At 42.2% G+C, this 20659-nt stretch overlaps 1 protein-coding gene across 3 annotated transcripts in view; it reads right to left on the reverse strand.

Moving 5' to 3' along the window:
- The window catches only part of MBD6 (methyl-CpG binding domain protein 6), a 96749-nt gene that overhangs the window by 16356 nt on the left and 59734 nt on the right, over positions 1-20659 (reverse strand). For 2 of the 3 annotated variants that reach the window (XM_030196618.1, XM_030196617.1), the window contains exons 11-12: positions 12423-13271; positions 1647-1699 (exon numbers count right to left, since the gene is read on the reverse strand). In XM_030196618.1, the coding sequence (XP_030052478.1) occupies positions 1647-1699; positions 12423-13271 (902 nt within the window). The remainder of the gene's footprint in view (positions 1-1646; positions 1700-12422; positions 13272-20659) is intronic. The other variant, XM_030196619.1, reaches the window with a different exon arrangement.

Genomic DNA, 20659 nt, shown 5'->3' on the forward strand with positions numbered 1-20659 from the left:
AAATATATTACCTTAAACTACAAGGGAAAAATTCTCAATCGTCTCCTATTGAGTTACAAACATCTTCTGAATTTCTGGACGTATCCGGACTATTGGAGCAATCTCAGGAAGAAATTAAAACTCGTGCTACTTTAATAATATCCTTTGTCTTTATACAAGATAAAGAGGCTTTACTAAGATTGCATTTTAAGAATTTACAGCCTCAATTTATGGGAGATAAGATTTTGATGTTCCCAGATATTTCTAAATGGACTCAGCAAAGGAGAAAGAAATTTCTGGAATTGAAGCAGAAAGCAGTGGAAATAGAAGCTACTTTTCAATTAAGGTTTCCATGCAAATGTTTAATTTTTTTCAAGAATAATAGATATAAGAACTGACCAAATAAATGTTGGAAATATAGTTAAGATGTAAATTTAGAAACCGCCTGCTCTAACTTAAATGTTAATTATTTCCACTTTAACCAACTTCCTTTGGTGATATTTGGATTCTCTCTAATTTGTGGACTGCTGAAAATCAATGTTTATATAAATTCCTTTTGGAATTTAAAAAATTGGAATAATTTACTTTAAAGTTGTTATTTAAAACATTGATGTATCATTCAAAGTGTGTTATCTTTGTTTAAAACAAAATTAATAAAGAAATTAAAAATTAACCGCCTTTATGAAGAGATCCACCCAAGGCGGTGTACAGCAGGTACAGTTTAACATAAAGCTTACAATTTTGTTAACAGCATAACAATAGTAAAATGACCAACAATAAACACAGATAAAATAAATGAGGTAAACTTGAAAAAAAAAATAGATTGAAACCTAATAATAGAACTACCGTGAAACAGTACCAAAAATATACACATTTAACAGCACTGGAATTCAAATACCAGAGACATAATACAATATTAGCATAATACTAACGATATACCTAAGCAGCATGCATTAGAACATTCAACTAAAGATGCTAAAGATTTTCTACAATACGGCTAACCATATAGCTGAGGGACGAAGAGCAGATATATGATGGGAACAACATGCATGGTACAGAGTCAGATGGGATAATTTGATAGTTAGTTAAACTCAAGACAAGTTTGTATAGTTAAGCAAGAGATAAGGAACTGGTCTAAGTTACAGTGGGTGTAGCAAGCTAGTCCAGGTGCAGAATAAGTGTATAGTCAGTCACCCTTTGTATTAAAGGTTTAGGAGAAGAGCCAGGCTTTCACCTGCTTCCTGAAGTACAGGTAGCCTCGAGTTATGTGTAGCCGCTCTGGGAGTAAATTCCAGATCGTGGGGACCACTCCTGAGACGGTTCGCTAGCGGGTATCACATTGTACAATTTCTTTGGACGAGGGTACAGATAGTAATGAGCCTTGAGAGGACTTTAGATGTCTTAAAGGGGTGTAAAGGGCTAACTTATTCTTTAAGTACTCTGGCCCATTTTGTCTGAGGACTTTGGAAAATCAGAGTTTTAAATTTAGCCCTGTAAGGTACTGGTAGTTATATTTCTGTAGAACACTTATTTTATGTTCACCCCTACCCAAAGAAGCAGCTCTATCAACTCTAAAACAATAAGACACCACAAAAAATGTCATCTAGAAATGGGCTTCTGCAGCTACTGCTTTAAATACTTTGAAAGTGAAATTATGACAGACTTACTGCTGATTCCTTTTCCGGCCCCTTCTCAAAGGCTTCAGCTTCTCCAGTGCCACCTGAAGACCAAAAGAAACAGGTGAGTTGCCACAAACCAGCTTCGTATAGGCCAAGGCTCTCATCTTAATAAGCAGAAAGAAAGTAAAGGCTCCTTAATGAATAGCATTTGAGTTGTTCCAGTTTAAATAGGGTTTCAGTCCTTTCCTTCAACTAAAAGAAATGGGTGAATTTAATTACATTCATAGGAAAAACAAAAATGGCTCAAATTGCTATGCAATAGGGATCATAAAATGCTCCCCAATTACCATTCTCTAATAGCTGGGTAAACTGAGGCACCAGGAAACAAGACTGGGCTCCTAAGGAAATCAGAAAAACATTATCTCCCTCTTAAGAGGTCACCAGAAGAAAAAGAGAATCATGGTTTTTTTCATTTTATGGAAAAGTTATGTCTTGCCTGATAACTTTTTTTCCTATCAGACCAGTCCAGACAAATAGGCTGTGTCCATCTACCAGCAGATAGAGACAGATAATGAAAATAGTTCTCAAGTGATTCGCCCCTTAAGGGTAAAATGCCTCATAGAATGTTCAGTATTTCAAATTGAAACTTTGAGACCAAATGTCTCAATCAGGTTATAATCTTACCAACTGCTCTACTGATATGCAGATATTTCACAAAGTCAGGAAACATGCAACATACAATAAGTTAGGAAACTTAAAAATAGAATCTGATATCTGACAAATATAGCTTGTAACCAAAATAAAATTAATCACCCAGGGAGTAATTCTGGACTGGTCTGATAGGACTAAAGGAAAGAAAATTATCATCAGGTAAGACATAACTTTTCCTTCCTTGGAATCTTATCAGACTAGTCCAAACAAATGGGATGTAACAAAGCATGGGACTAAAACTGACTGGGACAGCTCTATGTATAGTTGAACAATTCAGTTCAGAAGATTTTTAAATGAGTAGAAAATTTCTCTAGGATAGAAAAAAAAAGAAAAAAGGGATCCTTTTTCTTTTGCTGAAACTGAGTATTTACTCACGTAAAACTATAGGTAACTTCACAGTATCAGAAAACACAGAATCGACTTTTGTTGGAAATACACCCAAGCTCCTAAGACAAGATAAACAGTCTAATCTCCAGCACAGAATATAGATAGATCTTACACTGCGAAGAACAAAACTACATAAGGCATATATACAGATGATATGAAAACTGACATACAAATGAATAGCCGTATGTCCCAGCATATTCAAAAATATAGTTCATAAGCTAACCAATTAGCTAACCTCGGGATCCATACCTGAGAAAGAATAAAAGGGAGAGGCACTTAATGTGAGCTGCCTTTTTATTTTTCTTCAAATGCAAGGCGAGAAGAGCTAATAAATGTCCAATTTGCCCACTCTGAGTCATACAGCTAGGACAGTCAGGAAGCATAATTAGAAAAATTAAAAAAAAAAAAAAAAAAAACCCCAGCTAACTAAAAAAGAATTCTGAAAGGAAAAAACTGACAGAAATGTAAAGCAGCATGGAAACAGGAGTAGCTAAAAACAGAGTCACAGAGAAATATTAGTTGCTTAAAGAAACTTGAAGAACAAGGCTTTCTGTCAATAACTCGTGCAACTGAGCATAAAAGAGTCCCCGATGTGAGGAATGAACAAGCCATATATATGTGTGTGTTTAAAAAGGAACAGAAACACAGAGAACACCGGTGCACCAAAATAAATCAGAGCAGGCTCACCAAATGGAGGCTGATTTCTAAGGGCGATGTTGGTAGGGGGTGTGGACGGGGGAGGTATGGATCTCAGAGACCTCAGAGATATACCTTAGCTCCATAGAACAGCTGCTTTATATATAGATAGTTCTCCGAGGACAAGCAGGCTGCTTGTTCTCACTGATGGGTGACGTCCAACGGCAGCCCTCAGACCGGAGATCTTGCCTAGCAACAACTTTTGCTAGGCCTCGCGAGAGCATGCATGACACGCATGCGCGACCACCTTCCCGCCCGTACGAGAGCGTGCTTGTCAGTCTTCTTTTTTCCGCGGCTCAAGACGGCTGTTTACGGTCATTCTGTGCCTCAAGGAGACCCTCGTGTGTTTTTTCGCCGCTTTTTTCCTTTCGGAAGTGTTCGGAAAGTTCTCCGTTCGCGTTCTTCTTCATGTTCTTGTTAAAAAAACTTTTCCACTATTTCCTAGTGTTTTTCCCTGTTAAGCTGCATTGGTGGACAATTCGGTCCAATCTGACTCTGGGACGTCCCTTCCGAATTCCTCAGCCACAAAAGGTGCTGACTACGCACGCGTCTCTCCTGGGGTGGGGAGCTCATGTCGATGGGCTTCACACCTAAGGGAGTTGGTCCCTCCAGGAACAAGGTCTACAGATCAATCTCCTGGAGTTGCGAGCGGTCTGGAACGCTTTAAAGGCTTTCAGGGATCAGCTGTCCCAGCAAATTATTCAAATTCAGACAGACAATCAGGTTGCCATGTATTACATCAACAAGCAGGGGGGCACCGGATCTCGCCCCTGTGTCAGGAGGCCGTCAGAATGTGGCTTTGGGCTCGCTGGTATGGCATGTTTCTCCCGGCCACGTATCTGGCAGGCGTAAACAACAGTCTGGCCGACAGGTTGAGCAGGATAATGCAACCTTACGAGTGGTCGCTCAATTCGAGAGTGGCACGCGAGATCTTCCAAGTGTGGGGTGTCCCCTTGGTGGATCTCTTTGCTACTCAAGTCAACTGTAAGATCCCTCAATTCTGTTCCAGACTTCAGGCCCACGGCAGGCTAGCGTCGAATGCCTTTCTCCTGAATTGGGGGAAAGGCCTCCTGTATGCTTATCCTCCCATACCTTTGGTGGGGAAGACTTTGCTGAAACTCAAGCAAGATCGAGGCACCATGATTCTGATCGCTCCTTTTTGGCCACGTCAGATATGGTTCCCTCTTCTTCTGAAGTTGTCCTCCGAAGAACCGTGGAGACTGGAGTGTTTTCTGACCCTCATTACTCAGAACGAGGGGGCACCTCTGCATCCCAACCTCCAGTCCCTGGCTCTCACAGCCTGGATGTTGAGGGCGTAGATTTTGCCTCTTTGGGGCTCTCCGAGGGTGTCTCCTGAGTCTTACTTGCTTCCAGAAAAGATTCCACTAAGAAGAGTTACTTTTTTCTATGGCGGAGGTTTGCCGTCTGGTGTGACAGCAAGGCCCTAGATCCTCGTTCGTGTTCTACACAGACCCTGCTTGAATACCTTCTGCACTTGTCCGAGTCTGGTCTTAAGACCAACTCTGTAAGAGTTCATCTTAGTGCGATTAGTGCATACCATTACCGTGTGGAAGGTAAGCCGATCTCGGGACAGCCTTTAGTTGTTCACTTCATGAGAGGTTTGCTTTTGTCAAAGCCCCCCATCAAACCTCCTACAGTGTCATGGGATCTCAATGTCATTCTCACCCAGCTGATGAAACCTCCTTTTGAGCCACTCGATTCCTGCCATCTGAAGTACTTGACCTGGAAGGTCATTTTCTTGGTGGCAGTTACTTCAGCTTGCAGAGTCAGTGAGCTTCAAACCTTGGTAGCTCATGCTCCTTATACTAAATTTCATCATAATAGAGTAGTCCTCCGCACTCACCCTAAGTTCTTGCCGAAGGTGGTGTCGGAGTTCCAACTGAACCAGTCAATTGTCTTGCCAACATTCTTTCCCCGTCCTCATACCCGCCCTGCTGAACGTCAGCTGCACACATTGGACTGCAAGCGAGCATTGGCCTTCTACCTGGAGCGGACAAAGCCCCATAGACAGTCCGCCCAATTGTTTATTTCTTTTGATCCCAACAGAAGGGGAGTGGCTGTTGGGAAACGCACCATATCCAATTGGCTAGCAGATTGCATTTCCTTCACTTACGCCCAGGCTGGGCTGACTCTTGAGGGTCATGTCACGGCTCATAGTGTTAGAGCCATGGCAGCGTCAGTGGCTCACTTGAAGTCAGCCACTATTGAAGAGATTTGTAAGACTGTGACGTGGTCATCCGTCCACACATTCACATCGCATTACTGCCTTCAGCAGGATACCCGATGCGACAGTCGGTTCGGGCAGTCGGTGCTGCAGAATATGTTCGGGGTTTAGAATCCAACTCCACCCCCCTAGGCCCATTTTTATTCTGTTCCAGGCTGTACTCTCAGTTAGTTGAATAAGTTTAGGTCAATCTCAGTTATGTCCTCGCCCTTGCGAGGCCCAATTGACCAATGTTTATTGTTTTGAGTGAGCCTGGGGGCTAGGGATACCCCATCAGTGAGAACAAGCAGCCTGCTTGTCCTCGGAGAAAGCGAAAGCTATATACCTGTAGAAGGTATTCTCCGAGGACAGCAGGCTGATTGTTCTCACAAACCCGCCCACCTCCCCTTTGGAGTTGTCTCTTCCCTTGTCTTGCTATTTACTGGACTGACGAGCAAGCTCTCGTACGGGCGGGAAGGCGGTCGCGCATGCGTGTCATGCATGCTCTTGCAAGGCCTAGCAAAAGTTGTTGCTAGGGAAGATCTCCGGTCTGAGGGCTGCCGTTGGACGTCACCCATCAGTGAGAACAATCAGCCTGCTGTCCTCGGAGAATACCTTCTACAGGTATGTAGCTTTCGCTATACATAAAAGATGCCAAAGAAGGTACCCCCAACTCAACTGAAACCCAGTTATTAAACTGGGTCAGGAGAACAAGTCCAGGAGGGCACCAACTCGACTGAAATACGGCTGAGAAACTGGTTCAGGAGAATAAGCCAAACATGCACCTCCAACTCAACTGAGACTCTGCATAAAACTGGCTCACGAGCACAAATCCCAAAAGGGTAGTTAAAACTCAACTGAAACTAGTCAGAAATCAGGTCAGGAGCAGAGCTGTTAGCCCATCATCTAGCCACTTGGGAGACAGAGAAATACTGAACATTTTATGCTGCACGATGCCCTTAAGTCGCGAATCACTTGAGAACTATTTTCATCCCGTTTCCATCTGCTGGTACATAAGTATTACCATACTAAGACAGACCAAAGGTCCATCAAGCCCAGCATCCTGATTCCAACAGTGGCCAATTTGGGTCACAAGTGCCTAGCAAGATCCCAAAACAGTACAATACATTTTATGCTGCTTATCCTAGAAATAAGCAGTGGATTTTCCCAAAGTCATTTTAATAATGGCTTATGGACTTCTCTTTTAGGAAGCTATCCAAACCTTGTTTAAATCCCACTAAGCTAACTGCTTTTACTACATTCTCTGGAAACAAATTCCAGAGTTTAATTGCACATTGAGTGAAGAAATATTTTCTCCAACTTCCTTTAAATTTACTACTTTGCAGCTTCATTGCGTGACCCTTAGTCCTAGTATTTTTGGAAAGAGAAAAGAAGCGATTCACATCTATCTGTTCGACTCCACTCGTTATTTTATAGACCTCTATTATATCTCCCCCTCAGCCGTCTCGTCTACAAACTGAAGAGCCCTAGCCAATTTAGCATTTCCTCATAGGGAAGTCATCCCATCCCTTTTATCATTTCCATCACCCTCCTCTGTACCCTAATTACACACATCTTTTTTGAGATGAGGTGACCACAATTGCACACAATATTCGAGATGCAGTCACACCATGGAGCGATACAAAGGCATTATAACGTCTTAATTTTTGTTTTCCACTCCTTTCCTAATAATACCTAACATTTGATTTTTTTTTTGCCCCCGCCGCACACTGAGCAGACAGTTTCAACGTATCATCAACAATGACACCTAGATCCTGTTCCTGGTCAGTGACTCCTAATGTAGAACCTTGCATTACGCAGCTATAGTTCAAGTTCCTCTTTCCCACATGCATCACTTTGCACTCACACTAAATGTCATCTGCCATTTGGAAGCCCAGTCTCCCAAAAGTCCTCTTGAAATTTTTCACAATCCTCTTGCAATTTAACAACTTTGAATAACTTTGTGTTGTCAGCAAATCTAATTATCTCACTAGTTACTCCCATCTCTAGATCATAAATATGTTAAAAAGCAACAGTCCCAGCACAGACACCTGGGGAACCTCACTATCTACCCTTCTCCATTAAGAATACTACCATTTAAACCTACTCTCTGTTTTCCATCTTTTAACCAGTTTTAATCCAAAATAGGACACTACCTCCTATCCCACAACTCTCCAATTTCCTCTGGAGTCTTTCATAAGGTACTTTGTCAAATGCCTTTTGAAAATTCAGATACACAATATCAACCAGCTCGCCTTTATCCACATGTTTGTTCACCCCTTCAAAGAAATGTAATAGATTGGTGGGGTGAGATTTCCTTTCACTAAATCCACGTTGGCTTTGTCTCATTAATCCATGCTTTTGAATATGCTCTGTAATTTTGTTCTTTATAATCGTCTCTACCATTTTGCCCGGCACCAACGTCAGGCTCACCGGTCTATAATTTCCCGGATCACCTCTGGAACCTTTTTTAAAAAATCAGCATTAAATTGGCCACCCTCCAATCTCCTGGTACCATGCTTGATTTTAAAGATAAATTACATATACTAACAATAGTTCTGCAAGTTCATTTTTCAATTCTATCAGTACTCTGGGATGAATACCGTCCAGTCCAGGTGATTTGTTACTCTTCAATTTGTCAAATTGTGCCATTACATCTTCCAAGTTTATAGAGATCTTATTCAGTTTCTCTGAATATCTTTCCTGGCACCGGTATCTCTCCCAAATCTTCCTTGCTAAAGACAGAGGAAAAGAATTCATTTAATTTCTCCGCTATGGCTTTGTCTTCCCTGAGTGCCCCTTTTACCCATCGGTCATCTAGTGGTCCAACTGATTCTTTTGCCAGGTTCTTCCTTTTAATATACCTAAAAAAAAAATTACTATGTGTTTCTGCAATCTTTTTTTCAAAGTCCCTCTTTGCCTTCCTTATCAGTGCTTTGCATTTGACTTGACTTGACTTGCTGTTTCTTATTTTCAGTCGGATCCTTCTTCCATTTTCTGAAGGATTTTCTTTTAGCTCTAATAGCTTCCTTCACCTCACTTTTTAACCATGCCAAAGCTGGCCTTCCTTCCTCCTTTTCTAATACACGGAATATATTTGACCTTGGCTTCCAGGATGGTATTTTTAATCAGCATCCATGCCTGATGTAAATTGTTGACCTTTGCAGCTGCTCCTCACCATTCTTCTTATTTTATCATAGTCTCCTTTTTGAAAGTTAAATGCTAACGTATTGGATTTCCTATGTGTATTTACTCTAAAGCCGATATCAAATCTGATCATATTTTGATCATTATCAAGCGGACCCCATCACCATTACCTCCTGCACCAGATCATGCGCTCCACTAAGAACTAGGTCTAGAATTTTTCCTCCTCTTGTTGGCTCCTGTACCAGCTGCTCCATAAAGCAGTCCTTGATTTTGTCAAGGAATTTTACCTCCCTAGCATGCCCTGTTTATTTACCCAGTCAATATCGGCGTAATTGAAATCACCCATTATTATTGTGTTCACCAGTTTGTTACCCTCTCTAATTTCTGATAACACTTCTACATCCATCTGTTCACCCTAGCCAGGTGGACGGTAGTACACTCCTATCACTATCCTTTTCCCCTTTACACATGGAATTTCAATCCATAGGGAATCTAAGATATGTTTTGTTGGTTTTGATGGCAGATGGACATAACCTATTTCTCTGGACTGGTCTGATAAGATGCTAACAATATTAATTTATTTCAGTTCAGATCCTCTCTGAACATAAAATCCTTTCCCAAATGAAGCCTTAACATTGGGTGGGGGGGGGGGGGGGGGGGGAGATTGTGAATAGAATCTTTTGTTTGTAATGTGCGTGGGCACTTTTAGCCTACACACGCTGCACCAGTTTTCCAATAGAAATCAGAAGTGTGCTTTCTTTCTGAACAAGAACAGCACACAAAAACCATCCATCCAAGTACTTAATCAAGCTCATTTTCAAAGCACTTAGCCTCCCAAAGTTCCATAGAAACCTATGGAACTTAGCCTCCCAAAGTGCTTTGAAAATATGCCTCAATGCCTGTATGGAGAGCTGAGGGACAGCAACATAGTATATACACATTTGAAAACTGAAATGTATACAAGCTGTTTTATTTACTTTCATTTTCAACCCAGTTAGAAACTTGTTAGGTATAGCCAGGCAACTTTCAGCAAAGTTATTTTAACCAGGAAAATGGCTTTAGAAATGTGTCTTGTTTGTATCGGGTATCTCACTGTCTGAAAAAAATATTTTACCCTCTATGAGGGGAGAGGGGGGTGCAAGTTATGCAGATAACTATCAGCCTTTAGAAAGATGTTCAATTATTAGTTGACAGAGAACATTTTAAAAGGTACCCTGCCATTGGATAGATGCCTAGCTCTATGCATATTCCTGTGCTAAAGTCAACTAGATATCATAAAAACATTTACACATCATATTTTAAGATGTAGATAATTCCACCCAAGCAGCCCAATGAAGAAAAGGGGATGGACTGCTTTCAGGTTCTCCCAGATCTTCTGGTATGGATGCCCCTGTTCTAGGGCTCCATTTTCAAAACTGTAACTTGGGAGACTTATAGCATCCTCTAGAAACCATATAATTTTTCCTTCTTCTAGGGGAGCAGTACTACGACATTACAGAGCTTTACTTATAGAGACTTCAGATTTGTGATGGGGATGATAAAATCACATGATGATACAGAGGGCCAGATTTAAGTTTTAGCAAGTTTGCCAGCAGTGTTCAAACTGCACATCTCTTGTCTATGTCTTAATATCCTGCAACTTCTGGAAGGCCAAAAACCAGGCACATAAAAACCTGGCAAAAAAGCACTGCCAGACTTTTATCCAAATGCTGCATTCAGGAAACAATTTTCAGATGTACACAGGGACTTGCAATGACTGTGGACTCTGCCCACCCTTTTTGCAGGTTTAAAAAAAAAATGAATGAGTGTGCATCAATCCAGACGTAGTGCAGTTTTCAAAGTGCCCTTTTACATGGAAAAAGGCCTTTGAAACTTGCTCTCCAAAGGATCAATCTAAGTTTGGTACTACTTTCCACATAAAAAAAATAAGAGCAAGATAAATTTTGTAATATGAAATTTTTCTCTCTCTTGAAGTTGCAGAAAAATAAATGCTTGGGCAAAAATGGTAGTGTATAGAACACTCTGACTGGTGGACTTTCTGCACTCTTTGGTCTCAACTTCCAAACTTTTTATCCAAGTTCTTTGCAGTAATTTTCAAAGGGCTTTCAGTTTTTACCCAGGAACATGTGCATTCATTTTTCTCTGTGGGTACTTTCTGAATGAAAAATAACACACACAGATGTGAATATTTTTATCTATATGCATTATTTTCCTCCCCTGACCTAAGTGCTTGGAAGAAGGTACACACAGCCAGGATCAGAAGGGATAATTTTCAGGCACTTTTACTAAGTTAAATGGCTTTTGAAAACTGCTTTCCTCATGAGTCACAGCCTATATAAAAATCTGCTCTATAGTGCTTCACAGAGCAGTCAATGGCCAATATAATCACTTCACAACTTCACACATCTGCAGTTTAGAGGTCCATCAAATTTCAGTTTCGGCTTTGGTGCCAAAACTGGCCCAAAACCCAGATTCAGTTGTGCTTCACTTTCAGCTGAAAATGCCCATGCATTTTCGGCAGAAACTGAAGCTTTACCGCCCCCCCCCCCCCCCTTCCTACCACCTGACAACCAATCTCTACCTGACAATCCCACCCCACCCTATGTACTAACCTGAAGGCCCTCCCCCAGGCCTAACTTTAGATGCCCTGGTGGTCTAGTGGCTCATCGGAGCAAGAGCGATCCCGAGTTGCTTCTGCCCATCATGGCTACACAGCCAAAATGGCTGGCGAAACTGAAAGGGACGTCAAGACAGCCATTTTGAGACTGGAACCGGCGTGGACAAGAGTAATCCCCAGTCCTGCTCATGCCAGTTCTAATCTCAAAATGGTTGCCATGATCTCCCACAAAGCTGCTGCGGGAAGTCGCAGTAGCCATTTTGACTGCATAGCCAAGATGGGAAGGAGCGCCTTGAGATCACTCCTGCCCAGAAGAGCTACTAGACCATCAGGGCATCAAAAGATAGGTCCAGGTAGGGCCCACGGGTGGTTAGTCCGCTTTCCACTGGGAGGACTTGTTCTCTGGTGGACGAGGGGGGAGGGTAGGGGACTCTATCTCTTCCAGTGGGTCGGGGCAGGGCAACGGTTTTGGACAAAACTGAGCGGCAAATTTCAGTTGCAGTTTCTGTTACACACTTTCAGACATACAGTCCGATATGTTCAAGCACGAGAAACACACTGACCTCTCAGAAATGTAACAGTAGATAATCTGTTGCTGATTACTGCTCCTCCCCTTAGCTTCAGTGCTTGTACCTTTTTTTTTCCAGCCTGTCTCAAACAAAACTGGCATCTAATAGGTCATAGCACAATGAGCCATCATTCGCAGCTACCTAGAGAGTTTTCTCCCATTTTATGCCACCTCAGCTTAGCAGCAGTGGCGGTGCTTTGTCAGAGGCCACAGATCACAGCAATCTCCAGAGCTCAGCTAAATGCAGAGCCCAAGTCTGCCAATTACATTTTGCCACTGACTGATTTCTGAGGTCTTCCCCTCCCCAGGAGCTCTGAATGAGACTGTCACAGCATCCTCAGCCCTAGTATACCTGGGAATCAACAACACATCCTCTGGAAGGCAGTGCACAGCATTTACCACCCAGCAAGTAGGCACTAGCCCTTCTCTAGCAATCTTAGTGACAGATAACTATGATGGAATTACATGTCCAACCTTCGTTACCTCTGGATTGGGTTCACTCTTTGGTGGTGGACCCAGAATCTCATCTGCGACCATGTCTTGCTCTGGTGCACCCCAACTGACTACTTCCTCCAGTGCAGAGTCAGTGCTGCAAAATGACACCTCTCCATTACACCTCCAGGCAGGATGAGACAGACAAACAGATGACTCCTCTACTTTGGGTCTTTCCCGCTGCCCATTGAAATGTGTGCCGGACCTCCTGCCCCTGGCACGACCCACATATGCTGGCACTGCTGCATCCAGACTCTTTAAGGCACATGAGTGACTCAGTTCATTTTCTGAAGACTTGACGCTGGAGGGAGGTTCTGTGTCCTTGGGGCTGCTCAGGTCTCCATTGAGGCCTTTAACTGGACCCCTGCTCCTGGTAACCCGCTTCACCCGTTTTAATGGAGATCTCTGCGAGGGATGCTCTCCTCTGTCTGTCTCCTGGCTTGAGAAACCATAGTAAAGTGGCTGAGACTGCTGACCAGCTTCACTCGCCTGGTCCTTGGTGCAGCCAGTCTCTTCCAGGGCCGTGATGCTCTCTACTTCCGGAAGACACAAGGGCTTAGCATCAGAGCTACAGTCTAAGGCACTTGTAGTGGCCACTTCTAGGGCAGGGCTGAGGCGAGAGAGACACGAAACCAAGTTCTGGACTTTCCGCACTGTGTCCGGGCATGGAGGAGGTAGAGGATTAGCGGGAACATTATTCCTCCCCATCAAGTTCTGATTCCGATCCAGTGGCTGATGTCCCACTGACAAGCTGGGGGATGGAGAGGGGCTGGTGCCACGGAGAAGTAGTGGTGTGCTGACCTGTCTTTCCAACACTGGGCCGCTGCTCGGCTGTGTGCAGAAGGAACATTAAAAGAAAAAGCGTGAATGATTTTAAAACTTATGCTTAGTGGAATAACACAGTTACAGATGATACTAAAACTCCACACAGAACAGCATTTTCACCTTTTCCTGCTTTTGCATGAGCTTAATTACATATAGAGAAAATTTAAGATCACCACTTGAGCTCATAATCAAACTTGGATGGCTCAAACTGCTACTCCACAAGTGTCTTACAATATTTTGTGGATGAGGACTCAAATCTGGCCCCCAACAGTTGAAAGAGTTAGCCACACAAAACTGTCCAGCAGCTAAGAATGTGGCTCTCTTACACACAGTTGTCAAATGGCAAGTTACCATGGAGAAGTGGCCAGCACACAGACAAACTGCCTCATCAGGGAGAACCCCTTCTCTCAATCTTTCTGGAATCGGGCAATATACTACAGTTAAAAACACCGGTTTAATGGCTGTAATTTGAGAGATGTACATTCTTTCTTTTTTTCTTTTTAAAGACTATCAAAATAATGGCTCAATCCTTCACAATTTCCAGAGAAGCAATTTAAAAGGAGAGAGGCTGCTATGTAAAATGTACTGCTATGTCATATCCTGCCTCGTTTTTAAAATGTAAAAAACAGAGACACGGGGCTTATCTAGTGGCTCAGGGACACTGCTGTTGGCTGGGGTTTTTTTTTGTTTTGTTACATTTGTACCCTGCGCTTTCCCACTCATGGAAGGCTCAATGCGGCTTACATGGGGCAATGGAGGGTTAAGTGACTTGCCCAGAGTCACAAGGAGCTGCCTGTGCCTGAAGTGGGAATCGAACTCAGTTCCTCAGTTCCCCAGGACCAAAGTCCACCACCCTAACCACTAGGCCACTCCTCCATTCACTGGTTCAAATACCAGGTCAGGTCTTCTGTCTCTGGGTTGATCATAACTGTTGCACAGTAGTCACAGCCCCAATAGGGGAAAATGTCTTATCACTGAACATTAACACCTAGCGGCATGACTGAGTGTGTGGCCATACAGGCTTCTAGGAGCTGCAGCCAGTAGCTTTAGGCCAGAGACCACCACTTAGAGGCGTAGCTAGGTGGTTCGCCAGGGGAGCAACCGCTCCCCCCAAATGGACTTCCGATGGAAACAGTGCCTATTTTTTATGTGATATGTTGCGTGAAAAACAGGCACCGACACCGTCGGCAGTCCACTCTCTGCTCCCCCTGACGCCTCAACCTGGCTATGCTTCTGCCGCCATTACAATTGCTGGAGGCTAAGTGGAGGAGATGAAAAGTAATTATACAAGGGAGAACAAAGAATATACAGTGATATGCAAGTTTTTGCCGCCCCCCCCCCCATTTCCTCTATTATTGCATATAGGTCATACTGAATGGTTTCTGATAAAATGTGACAAAGGGATCCTGAGTAAACATATAAACACATTTTTAAAATTACTTCATTTATTTAAGGAACAAAGTTATCCCCTCCCTCTTTTCTGAAGGAGTTCTGAGAAAACAGGACATCTCTCTGAGTAAGTGAACGTAATTTTGCACTGTGCTTTGGTGACTTAAGATTGGGATGATATAAATTTCTATGAAGTGGGTGGCAGTGGAGCTTGGTTTCTGGTTTTTAGCCAGGTAGCAGTGGAAGTTATTAAGGGTGTAGGGGGCAGAGTATGATGTGTACATATGAGGAGTTTTATTTGCTTGAGTTGTATTTTTGATGTTTTGTTTATGGACAGTTTCATGTGATGTTTTTAATCATTTTGCATGGGCTTTTTTTTTGCGGGGGGGGGGGGGGGGGGGGGGGGTTGTTCTCCGATTAGGTGTAAGCGGAATATAAAAAAATAAACCAGAGAGAATTTGTACATTTATTGTTAAAAACATTTGCAATTTCATAAAATAATCAAACCATACTAACTACTTTAAATATTCTAAAAATCTTTTCCCCATAGTTTTCAACTTAAAAAACCTTTCTACTATAGTTTTAAAAATGGTAATGGGTAAGACCTAACTGTTACGGTCTAGAGCAGTAAAAGTAAACCAGTAGATATAACAGCAGGGCCTAGTTTGAATTTCATGAAAGAGCAACTTTGTTTATTGACCTGTTCAAATAGGTTATTGATTTTCTGCCTCTCTCTGCTGTTTTGACACAGTGGGTCACATGATACCCCCAACTTCAGCAGCAACTGGAAGTAGGGCTCTTTAAATTTGAAGACTTAGGTGGCGATCGCTGAAGGAATGCACCCAAAGAGCACAACGTGCTCCTTTTCCCAGTCATAAAGGAGACCATATCTTAAAAACATAAGAGTACCCATACTGGGTCAGACCAATGGTCCATCTAGCCCAGTATCCTGTTTCCAACAATGGCCAATCCAGGTCACAAGTAAATGGCAGAAACCCAAATAGTAGCAACATTTCATGCTACCAATCCCAGGGCAAGCAGTGGTTTCCCATGTCTGTCTCAATAAAAGACTATGGACTTTTCCTCCAGGAACTTGTCCAAACCTTTTTGTAAACCCAGATATGCTAACTACTGTTACCACAACCTCTGGCAACGAGTTCCATAGCTTAACTATTCTTTGAGTGAAAAAAATATTTCCTCCTATTTGTTTTAAAAATATTTCCTTGTAATTTCATTGAGTGTCCCCTGGTCACTGTACTTTTTGAAAGAGTGAAAAATTGATTCGCTTTAACCCATTCTACACCACTCAGGATTTTGTAGACTTCAATCATATCCTCCCTCAGCCATCTCTTTTCCAAGCTGAAGAGCCCTAACCTCTTTAGCCTTTCCTCATATGACAGGAGTTCCATCACCTTTATCATTTTGGTCGCTCTTCTTTGAGCCTTTTCTAATTCTGCTATATCTTTTTTGAGATACAGCAAACAGAACTGAATGCAATACTCAAGATGAGATCGCAACATGGAGCAATAGAGGCATTATAATATTCTTGGTTTTATTTTGCATCCCTTTCCTAATAATTCCTAGCATCTTGTTTGCTTTTTTGGCCACCGCCGCACACTGGGATGATTTCTGCGTATTGTCTACAATGACACCTAGATCTTTTTCTTGGGTGCTGACTCCTAAGGTAGACCCTTGCTTCAGGTAACTATGATTTGGATTATTCTTTCCAATGTGCATCACTTTACATTTGTCTATATTAAATTTCATCTGCCATTTGGATGCCCAGTCCTCCAGTTTCCTAAGGTCCTCCTGCAATTTTTCCCAGTCCATATGCGTTTTGACAACTTTGAATAGTTTTGTCATCTGCAAATTTAATCACCTCACTAATTGTTCCAATTTCCAGATCATTATAAATATGTTAAATAGCACTGGTCCCAGTATAGATCCTTGCTGCACTCCACTATTGACCCTTCTCCATTGAGAAAAATGGCCATTTAACCCTACCCTCTGTTTTCTGTCTAATAACCAATTCCTAATCCACAGAAGGACATTGCCTCCTATCCTATAACCTTATATATTGTAATAGCTCAAGAGGACTCTTAAATTTATCCAACTTGTCTGCTTCATCTATTACTTGATCAGATCATTTTTTAAATTTATCTTAGATTTCCCTCTAGTTGTTTCTTCTAATATTAAGGATAATGGATATTGGTCAGAAAATTGGGAAAATAGATTCTGAGACTTTTTACTACATTGTTTACAGTTTTTCCCGCAGATTTTAAAAAGAGGCCATTGAACAGCTAAGCTAAATGCTGGAATTCAGTTTCAGGTGAGATGCTGAATAATATAGCCATAATACAAATTTTTAAGCAATCACTGTCTCATCACCAACCCTGGTAACATGAAGGACTGCACTTGATTAAGAGACAGATTCATAGGGCAGAATGACACTGGAGAAAGTCTAGAACCTCACTGGCACTTTCAAAATGTAGAGATTTACATCATTATTATAATCAAGAGTTAAAAATAGCAAAAACGTTATTTTATTCTACTTAAATTACAACTTACGACATAAGACATAAGCATCGCCACACTGGGTCAGACCAAAGGTCCATCTAGCCCAGCACCCTGTCACCGACAGTGGCCAATCCAGGTCACAATCACCCGACAAGATCCACGGAGAAAAGCATTTTGTACTGCTTGTCCCAGGAAGAGTGGATTTTTCCCTACATCCATTTAATAATATTCTATGGCCTTTTCCTTCAGGAAGCCGTCCAAACCTTTCTTAAACTCTGCTAAGCTAACCGCCTTAACCACATTCTCCAGCAACGAATTCCAGAGTCGAATTACGTGCTGAGTAAAGAACTTTTTTTTATTTGTTTTAAACTTACTGCACTCCAGCTTCATTGCATGCCCCCTTGTCCTAATATTCTTGGAAAGTGTAAACAGACACTCCATACCTATTTTTTCCACTCCACTCATTATTTTATATACCTCTATCATATCACCCCTCAGCCACCTTTTCTCCAAGCTGAAGAGCCCCAGCTGCTTTAGCCTTTCCTCATAGGAAAATTGTCCCATCCCCTTTATCATCTTCGTCGCCCTTCTCTGCTCCTTTTCTAATTCCACTATATCTTTTTTGAGGTGCGGCGACCAGAATTGAACACAATACTCTAGGTGCAGTCACACCATGGACCGATACAGTGGTATTATAATATCCTCATTTTTGTTTTCCATCCCTTTCCTAATAAAACCTAACATTCCGCATTTTTAGGTATAACTTGTCTGGAATGTTTTTACGTTTGGGGAGCGTGCCAGGTGCCCTTGACCTGGATTGGCCACTGTCGGTGACAGGATGCTGGGCTAGATGGACCTTTGGTCTTTCCCAGTATGGCACTACTTATGTACTTATGTACTTATGTACTTCTATTTGCTTTCTTAGCCGCAGCAGCACACTGAGCAGAAGATTTCAACATATCATCAATAATGACTCCCAGGTCCCTTTCTCGTTCCGTGACTCCTAACACTGAACCTTGCATGATGTAGCTATAGCTTGGGTTCCTCTTTCCCACATGCATCACTTTGCACTTGCTCATACTAAACGTCATCTGCCATTTAGATGCCCAGTCTCCTAGTCTCGCAATATCTTCTTGCAACTTTTCACAATCTTCCCGCGATTTGACGACCTTAAACAACTTTGTGTCATCAGCAAATCTGGTAACATCGCTAGTTACCCCCACCTCCAGGTCATTTATGAAAATGTTAAAAAGCAATGGTCCCAGCACAGATCCCTGAGGGACCCCACTAACTACCCTTCTCCATTGTGAATAGTGACCATTTAACCCTACTCTCTGTTTCCTATCTTTCAACCAGTTTTTAATCCATAACAATACACTACCTCCGATCCCATGACTCTCTAATTTCCTCTGGAGCCTTTCATGAGGGACTTTATCAAACGCTTTCTGAAAATCCAGATACACAATATCCACCGGCTCACCTTTGTCAACATGTTTGTTTACCCCTTCAAAGAAATGCAGTTTGGTGAAGCAAGACTTCCCTTCACTAAATCCATGCTGACTTTGTCTCATCAGTCCATGCTTTAGAATGTGCTCTGTTATTTTGTTCTTAATGATAGTCTCTACCATTTTGCCCGGCACTGACGTCAGACTCACCAGTCTATAATTCCCCGGATCTCCCCTGGAACCTTTCTTAAAAATTGGCGTTACATTAGCAACCCTCCAATCTTCCGGTACCACACTCGATTTTAAGGATAAATTACACATCAATAAAAGTAGCTCTGCAAGCTCATTTTTTAGTTCCATCAGTACCCTGGGATGAATGCCGTCCGGCCCAGGAGATTTCCTACTCTTTAGTTTGCAGAACTGCCCCATTACATCCTCCAGGTTTACAGAGATTAAGTTTCTCCGACTCGTCAGCCTCGAATACCCTGTCCGGCACCGGTATCCCAACCAAATCTTCCTCAGTGAAGACCGAGGCAAAGAACTCATTTAATCTTTCCGCTATTTCTTTATCTTCCCTGAGTGCCCCTTTTAGTCCCTGGTCATCCAGTGGCCCAACTGATTCTTTTGCCGGTTTTCTGCTTTTTATATACCTGAAAAAATTTTTACTATGTGTTTTTGCCTCTACTGCTATCTTCCTTTCAAAGTCCTTCTTAGCCTTTCTTATCAGCGCTTTGCATCTGATTTGACATTCCTTATGCCACTTTTTATTATCTTCAGTCGGTTCTTCCTTCCATTTTCTGAAGGATTCTCTTTTTGTTCCAATAGCCTCCTTCACCTCTCTTTTTAACCACGCCGGTTGTCGTTTGGTCTTCTGCCCTCCTTTACTGATACATGGAATATATTTGGCCTGGGCCTCCAGGACGGTGTTTTTGAACAGCATCCACACCTATTGTAGTTTTTTTACCCTATCCTTCGCTCCTCTAAGTTCTTTTTTTACCATTCTCCTCATTTTATCATAGCTCCCTTTTTTGAAGTTAAACACCAACATATTTGACTTCCGTTGTCTACTTTTTTGAAAGCAGATTTCAAAGCTGATCATATTATGATCACTGTTATCAAGCGGCCCCCCCACCCCACCGTTACCTCCCTTACCAGATCATGTGCTCCACAAATGACTAGATCTACAATTTTTCCTTCTCTCGTTGGCTCCTGTACCAGCTGCTCCATGAAGAAGTCCTTGATTTCATCAAGGAATTTTACCTCCTTGGCATTCCCCGATGCTACATTAACCCAGTCTATATTGGGGTAATTGAAATCACCCATTATTATTGTGTTGCCCATTTTATTAGCGTTCCTAATTTCCTTTAACATGACTGCGTCCGTCTGCTCATCCTGGTCGGGTGGACGGTAGTACACTCCTACTACCGTCCTTTTCCCCTTGACACATGGAATTTTGATCCATAATGATTCCAAAAGGTCGTTTGTTTCCTGTAAAATTTTCAGTCTATTTGATTCAATGCCCTCGTTAATATACAATGCTACTCCTCCCCCAATCCAGTCCACTCTATCACTGCAATACAATTTGTATCCCGGTATGACAGTGTCCCACTGGTTATCCTCCTTCCACCAGGTCTTGGAGATGCCTATTATATCTATTTTTTAATTTAGTGAAATATATTCCAATTCTCCCATCTTATGTCTTAGGCTCCTAGCATTTGCATAAAGAAACTTCAAGTTATTCCTAGTCACATTATGTTGATTACTTGACAGTATTAATTTACTATCTTCTGCCTGAGTTTTATTATTTCTGTTTACAGACGAATCTATTACAGTCGCATTTGCAACCTCACCATCAGGAACCCCCATCCTCCCTGTTTGGGCAATACCTTTACAAGATACCTCATTCCGAACCATACGCTGCTGTGCGACTGTCGGCCTTCCCCTCGTTTCTAGTTTAAAAGCTGCTCAATTTCTTTTTTAAATGCCGATGCCAGCAGCCTGGACCCATCCCGGTCAAGGTGGAGCCCATCCTTTCGGAATAGG

The sequence above is a fragment of the Microcaecilia unicolor genome, chromosome 3, assembly GCF_901765095.1.
Source record: "Microcaecilia unicolor chromosome 3, aMicUni1.1, whole genome shotgun sequence".
Lineage (NCBI taxonomy): Eukaryota > Metazoa > Chordata > Amphibia > Gymnophiona > Siphonopidae > Microcaecilia > Microcaecilia unicolor.